At 45.7% G+C, this 7,439-nt stretch overlaps 1 protein-coding gene across 1 annotated transcript; it reads left to right on the top strand.

Annotated features, from left to right (window-relative positions):
* The first annotated feature begins 207 nt into the window (after positions 1–207).
* On the top strand, positions 208–6,347 carry AHSA1 (activator of HSP90 ATPase activity 1). Its single transcript, XM_068192748.1, has 9 exons — positions 208–462; positions 814–1,004; positions 1,183–1,265; positions 1,928–2,045; positions 3,628–3,716; positions 4,072–4,206; positions 4,967–5,068; positions 5,620–5,671; positions 6,098–6,347. Exons 1-9 carry the CDS (start codon positions 383–385, stop codon positions 6,268–6,270), a joined length of 1,023 nt encoding a protein of 340 aa, XP_068048849.1. The 5' UTR covers positions 208–382; the 3' UTR covers positions 6,271–6,347.
* The last annotated feature ends 1,092 nt before the right edge of the window (positions 6,348–7,439 follow it).

Here is a 7,439-nt window from a genome sequence, read left to right as displayed (position 1 = left end):
TCCCGCTGGGCGCAGCGCGGCTGCTCCTCGTTCACACACTACGAGTCCCGGCGTGCCCCGCGGGCCGCACTGACTTGCCTTCGGACTACCAGTCCCAGCGGGCTGCGAGAGCGGCGGAGCAGTGTCTGGGCCGGCAATCGGGATCGGGGCTCTGGAAACTGCGGGCTGACTCCGGGAGCTGCGGGACGAGACGGGAGCGCCAGACCCAGACCCAAGCTGCCTGCAGCGCGGCGGAACCAACTAGCCGGGCGGAACCAATAAGCCGGGGTCGCGCCGCGGGGGCGTGCCGGAAGGGCCCGCGCCGGGCGGAAGGCGGGAGGCGGCGCGGCGGTTCTAGCAGCTTCCACGGGCGCTCGGAGCGGAGGCGGCAATCCCGGTCCCGATGGCCAAGTGGGGGGAGGGAGACCCGCGCTGGATCGTGGAGCAGCGGGCGGACGCCACCAACGTCAACAACTGGCACTGGTGAGCGGGGCGGCTGCTCCCAGAGCCGCCCGGGAGGCCCCGGGGCGGAGGGGGCTGCAGGGCCGGAGTCGCGGGCAGAGCGGCCGCCTCCCGTGCCCTCCTCGCGGACTGGTGCTGAGGCGGGGGGGTCCGGGCTGGTCCTCCGGGATGGCCCCCGGCTCCGTGCGTGTGTGACGGCGTGCCCGAGCCGAGGTGTGCTGAGGGAATGCCTGGAGGTGGCCTGGGGGAGAAATCTGTGGTTGCTTGTGCCGAAGCGGGGCAGGAGGCAAGACTGGGGAGCACTGGATAGTGCCAGCATGCGCTGTCAGCGGGGCCTGTCCCAGATTGTCACCCTGCTCGGTTTTCCTGCAGGACAGAGAGGGATGCCTCCAACTGGTCCACGGAGCGGCTGAAAGCTCTCCTCCTGCCTGTCAGGGTGGAGGGTGAGGAAGGGACATGTGAGGTGACAGAAGTGAGCAAACTGGACGGAGAGGCTTCCATTAACAACCGCAAAGGGAAGCTTATCTTCTTCTATGAGTGGGCTATCAAGCTGGCATGGACTGGTGAGTGATAGGCACCCCTCCTGTTTCAAGGGCAGATTCATGTGTGATATCAAGGGTAAGGGTACTTGTCTCATTTGGGAAATAATGTCAAAGGGAAGTAGCGTATTTTGATACAAGTTTGCTTTGACAACAACCAGAGTAAGAAAGGTTGATCTAAACAATATAATTATAATTGCAGGCACCGCAAAGACAGGAGTGAAGTACAAAGGTTATGTGGAGATTCCTAATCTCTCCGATGAAAATGACATCGATGAAGTTGAGGTAAGCAAAGCTGGATGTATGGAGTGTTCTAACAGGAATACTCACAGCATTAATATTTCCTTCCCTGTTTCCATTGTTAGATCATTTGTGTAGAATTTTTTGCTGTTAGAGACTGCTTAAGTTAATAGCATCAAAGAATGGTCTGGGTTGAATGAGATCTTTAAAGGTCATCTATTACCAACCTCTCAGCCATGAGCAGGGACATCTGTCACTAGACCAGGTTACTCAGAGCTCCATCCAACCTGGCCTTGAACACCTCCAGGGATGGAACATCCACAGATTCTCTGGGCAACCTGTTCCAGTGCCTCACCACCCTTAAAATATAGAATTTCCTTCTAATTTTAATCTAAATCTACCCTCTTTCAACTTAAAACCATTAGCTGTCATTCTGTCACTGCACTTCCCGATAAAGAGTCGTTCCCTCATCATGTTGTATCTTTATCAAATTAATTCCTGTTTTCTAGATGCAAAGGGCTCTGTAGCACACGAGGTTATTTAGGCACACATGTACAGTACTGTAGGTTGGGAGAGGTGAAGTGAAAGATAAATAAAACTGCAGGGCTGTTTCTGAAAATTTAGCCAAAGTCTGTGATGTTGAATTGAGCAATAAAAGAACTGTGCACATTTGTCCTTGTTAATCAGTGCTTGTAATTATTGTTCAGATCCTTGTCAGCCTTGCTAAAGATGAGCCTGACACTAACTTGAAGACCCTGATGAAGCAAGAGGGTGCAAAGAAAATTAGAGATGCAATGAAAACTTACATCAGCACTCTCAAAACGGGTATGTAACTGAGAGGGAGAAGTGTTATGGGAACCCATATGGACTAATTCTAAAGAAGGGATGGGGTAAAGAGAGGAGTTGCTCACTCCATCTCAACAGAAACGTGTCAGAGCAATAACAGTAACTTTGGGAAGAAGCATTTCTGGCTCTAGACAGTGTAGCACAGCCCAGAAAGATTGGTTTTGGTGGTAATGCAATAATGAACAGTATTTTTGAATTTATGTTTTAAAACTGAGAATGCCCTTCATATCCTGAAGCTATAGAGAAAATGAAAGCCAGTAAAAAGGGTTGGTTACCCCAGTGACATAGTCACTGCCTGTGGCACAGTCTGGCCTTCAGTTGGCTTACTCCCTTGGAAAGTGATATCTTCTCCAGTTTGTCATTTGTTTTTGGGGTTTTTTTCCCTCTTGCCACACTGTTAAAGACATCTGGTGTTACTTGGATTTTAGTATAATTGATGTCTGGACATTGCTCTGCAGGTTTTGTTGGTGTCTTTTCATGAGCTGTCTCAGCACCTGGATCAATTTTTTTTAAAGTTAAATCTGAATCCAGAGTTGGAGTTAAATCAGTGTGCTGTGGTTGAGTTTGGCTTTTCTCTCAAATACAGGCTGAGAATCCTACAGTTACTTTTTATATCCATTTATATTACGTGTCCTAGATATGCTGGGTACAAACCACCACTGATTGCTGTTTTTCCAGGATTAAATTTCTGTACTCTTGGTTTTTTTCAGGCACTGTAGTGTTCAGGCTGGGAGATGCAGTCACCCAGTGAAAGATAAGAATGCTAATCAGAAAAATCTGTATGACCTTGTGGGCTGCAGTAAATGAGAATAAGTGGGAACCAAATATTGCAGGATACAGGTTTATGCACGTATGATAAAATTTTGCTTTCTAATGGAATTTTGCTGCTCTGAACAGATGAAGACGAAGAAGAAGGAGCAAAATGTTGTATAATTGGTAAAAGCCACAGTGACTGAGCTGGAGAAAAAGCAAATGTAATTCTGAACGAGGCTGAAGGTTCTGATGGAGTTAGCAAAGTGTTAGTGCTGCTGGACAGGGTGCTGGTGAGGCTTGCCTGGCTTTCTGTGTGTAGTCCTGGCATCTGGTGTGGATGAAGATAAAAAGGGAGTTAGAAGTTACTATTGTTTACCACAGCGATACAAGAAATGGAAAAGGTTGGTTTGGTGTGACTAGGCCAGCAAGGTAAAAGTTTTTGAGGTGTGATTGCCATTTATATTAAAGAGTGAGAGAGGAAAAAAGCTACGTAAGTGTAAGACTAAGTGACATGAATGTGAGAGCAGCGTGTGGAAGATGCTATGTCTAGGCTGCAAAGAGGAGGTAAGTTCCTAATTGTTAGTGTAGGCAGGTTCTGACAGGGCCTTCAGTAGAGAGTAGTGAGGGAAAGAATTAATTGCTTGTAAAAAGAGATCTGTGACTTTTTCTAAACACTGTTTCAAGTCATGGATGCTAGCCAAGAGAAGGGGGAAACCAGGAAGCCCTTTTTGATTGTGTATTTCAAAGTACAGTCAGAAGGTTTACTTGATCTTTTATCGGTTTCACGGGCACATTCCTGTCTTTCCAGAATTCACCCAGGGCATGATTTTGCCCACAGTGAATGGTGAACATACGGAAACAGCACCTCAGGTGGCTCCTAAAGCAGAAGACCACAAGGTAAACAAAACTGCAAACATGCTTTGGGATCAGTGAAGAAAGGTATGCTGTATTAGATTCTGGAACACAGGAACAACCTGTGTTGTGTATAGGATATGCACATTCAGGAACTGGCAGTCTGTGGAATAGGTGTGACTGTTTCCATTGGCAGCACATGATGTTTCTTCCAAGCAAAGTGATAAAACTGCTTTGTACATTTACGTATGGTTGTATCTTATTGCATCTTTACATAGAGCCTTTGTTTTCCCCCTTGGATATGTGAGCCATTTGTTGATTTTTTTTTTTTTTTTTGGTTTGGATTTTCTTTTGGTGAAAAAAAGTGTATATGTGTTTGTTTTCCTCGTTGTTTTGTCAGACGGCTGCCAGGAGCAGTACTGCCGCACCACAGTCCAAACCCATAGGAGTCAAGATCCCTACCTGTAAGATCAATTTGAGGGACACCTTCTTAACATCCCCTGAAGAGCTCTACCGGGTATTCGTGACTCAGGAGGTAATGCCTGGCTTCTTCTGAGAGTTGTTCTTTGCATATAGGAGGCTGTTTCTAATAAGGTTTTAAGAGGTTCTGTGGGACACTCACAATCCATGAGAATGGAATCAGAAGGCTGTTGTACAGAGTAGGTGCTGAAAGCTTGTGTGTGCATCTTTTCACACAGCTGACAAGAGGGGATTAATGCCAACCAGAAGCAAGTTCCAGACTGCTGTCAGCATCTGTCTGTAGGTGTATCCCTTACTGCATGTGACCAGATCACTTGGGATTTACAGTTGTGTGCTTCTGGTTTGTTTTTTCCTTTTAAGGTTAGGTGGTATCAAAAGCTGCCTTTAGGAATAGCTTCCACTTTTCCGCATGCTATTATATAGTTTAGGAGGAGAGAGCAGCATTGTATCATTATTTAAACATGGTCTTAGTCTTTTGTTCTTCCTAATTTGATAAGAAAAATGAAAAAGCAATGAATTGGTTTTTTTCTTAGAATTTGGTTTCATTAAGAAATCAGCAAAGTAAATTACTGTGTGACTTAGAACACTGCATAGCACTATGAAAACTGGAGGTTCTTTTCCTTGGGCGGTTGAAATGTTGCTGTAGTAGCTAAAAACTTGATTTTCTGGCCAGGGATTTTGTCTTTTGCTGAAGACCTTACACTATTGACCTACCTCCTCTTCCAAACTTTTGTATCTTGGTGGGAGGCATTAGGCAACGAGTTTGCAGGAAAATAATGTCAAGTAATACAGATCTTCTCCTGAATTCTTTACAGATGGTCCAAGCTTTCACCCACGCACAAGCCACCTTGGAGGCCGATAAAGGAGGCAAGTTTCAGTTGCTGGATGGCAGTGTCACAGGAGAGTTTGTTGACCTAGTAAGTACTAACCAGTTCAGGTGTATCTTGCTCAGCGGCAGCACTGTTATCAGGCTGTAACTTTTTATCAGTTCTGTTAGAGTGCTTTTGTTAGCTAACTGTGGGATTCTACATGGTGCCCAATAGTTACCTATAATTTCTGTGGCTATTGAAGCATTCCTAGTAGTATGGATTAATGCATGGCACTTCAGTCTGGGGAGAAAATGTGACTTCCAGTCATAGATCTCCCCTGTCTTTGTGTGATTTTATTTATCAGAGGTTGGAGGAGTGTTAAAGATAGTAACTGAACCTTTTTCTCTTTGGCTCAATTGCCACTAAAGTCTTCTGGACAGCCAGGGACTCTGTCTCAGGTGTTTGGGGCTATACTATTGCATACCTTTCTAGAAGGGGATTGAAAAGAAAAGGACACTTAAAATCCCTTTTCCTCTATGTGTGTGTGTTTCTCAAGGCATCTCTAAGGCTTCATTCATATCAACACAAATCTAGATGTTTTCTATTAGACTGTAGGATTTACAAAAAATTACTACTCAATCTTTGTCTTCCTTTTCAAGGTTCCTGAGAAGCAACTTGTTATGAAATGGAGATTTAAGTCTTGGCCAGCTGGTAAGTAGTCCAGAAATGGACTTGCCCATCTTTGAAGGATACCAGCCCCATTTGCCACACTTAATTGTGGCTCGTGATCGGGGAGGAGAGGATGTTCTGGGAGCTGCTCCAGTGTTATCCCAGCTTTCTATCCCACACTATCATGCCTGCATCTTCAGTCACTGCACTGTGTAGGGCAGTGAGCAGGTAGGAAGGATGAAGTAGCTGCTTGTGCAGCTGTAGCTGCAACTGCTTCAAACCGCAGGGAGAGGGAGCCCTCTTCTAGCTGTGTTTCTAGGGAAGGCCTACAGCTGCCATAAGTAGACCCTCTGGGAGGGACCTCGAAGAGTCTTAAGTGGTGCCCTGTGAAAGGAGGGGCAGAGCAGCCTCTGGGGGCTGTATGTACTCTACTACACACTGCTGACGGATCTGCTTTGGTTCCTCTAGGGCACTTTGCAACCATCACCTTGAACTTCAATGACAAAGGTGGTGAGACGGAGGTGTGCTTGGAAGGCAAGGGCGTTCCTGCCAGTGAGGAAGAAAGAACAAAGCAAGGCTGGCAGCGCTACTACTTTGAGGGCATTAAACAGACATTTGGTTATGGTGCCCGCTTGTTTTAATACTGGCTGCTGGGAGGCTCTGCCTGAAGACTCTGCCACATGGACTGATAAAATTCTCGCCTGTTCCTTTCTAATCTTGGCCCTGCCGCTGAGTAAAGTGGGGTGACAGGTGATGAGGAAGGCCATGGAGCAGCACCACTTTCAGTCCCTCACTGCTTTGTGCATGTCTTGTGCTGCAGGGGATTCTCTTACATGTACATACTTCTATTGCTAAATAAACCTAACTTAAAAAAACACTGTGGAATTCGTGTCCTCAGATTGGCTTGAGTTCAAAGGGTTGAGTGATAGGCTGAGGGAGGGATCTGTCTAGAAAAACACCGATCAATGAGGATTGCTGATGCCAATATGATTTATTCCTCACTTCTGGGGGAGAGCATGAGCTTGATGCAGTTTTTAGTCTGAGCAGCTGCTCATTTTCCCTCTGCTTTTGATCTGCCGGTAGTAAATGTTTCAAGCTCTTCCCATTTTTGAAGGGATCTATGATCCTGTTCAAGCTGTTCCTCTCCTTTGCATATCCCCTTCAATACAGTCATTTCTTACACTTCCAGTACTCTGCTCTACAAGCACGGCAATCATGCAAACCAGCGCTAGGGAAACTCACCTAGGAGTTTATAGCTCAATGGTTCTAGAAGGCTGTGGGGCCCAGGGCCAGCTACCTCCAAGAGCTTCAGGCCAAAGCAAACTTTTTTCAGAAATAAATCCCACCTCCATTTAGAGTCTAGAGGGTGCAGTACTTCTTGCTCATCATACTCCAGCTATTGCTTTAACTGGTGAGGAAGAAAAAAAATGCTTGCTCTCACCTGTTAATACATTAGTTCCCAGAGCTGTCTTCAAGAGTAATAAACTTGTTTATAGGAGGGGTGAAAATCTGACTGAGCAGAAGTGTCAACCTGCTTAACCTCAAGGGTGACAGAAGTGCTTGGTTTTCTTTTTGAGGCATGAGTTTCTCTTGTATACTTTGTTTTTTCCTAGTGTTTTCTGCAGAGTTCCTCTAGTAAACTAGAGGAGAGTAATGTTACAGGGTGAAATTTACTGGTTTGGGGATTTTCCTTGGTTTTTTTTTTTTTATTTTTTTAAAATCTGAATTGTATGTGGATACTGTTCCCTTCAATAGAGGAGACAGGAAAAAAACTTTAGTGGCTGTTTTAAAAATCCCTGAATGTAGTTGT

Source organism: Anomalospiza imberbis, chromosome 6 (genome assembly GCF_031753505.1).
Source record: "Anomalospiza imberbis isolate Cuckoo-Finch-1a 21T00152 chromosome 6, ASM3175350v1, whole genome shotgun sequence".
Taxonomy (NCBI): Eukaryota; Metazoa; Chordata; class Aves; order Passeriformes; family Viduidae; genus Anomalospiza; species Anomalospiza imberbis.
This window is presented reverse-complemented; position numbering and strand designations above follow the sequence as displayed.

Excerpts from the sequence above, each read along its gene's own strand:
- AHSA1 (XM_068192748.1), top strand. The coding sequence starts at position 383 with ATGGCCAAGTGGGGGGAGGGAGACCCGCGCTGGATCGTGGAGCAGCGG. Across the intron at positions 1,005-1,182 it reads TATCAAGCTGGCATGGACTG|GCACCGCAAAGACAGGAGTG; the intron begins GTGAGTGATAGG and ends TTATAATTGCAG. Across the intron at positions 5,069-5,619 it reads CAGGAGAGTTTGTTGACCTA|GTTCCTGAGAAGCAACTTGT; the intron begins GTAAGTACTAAC and ends TTCCTTTTCAAG.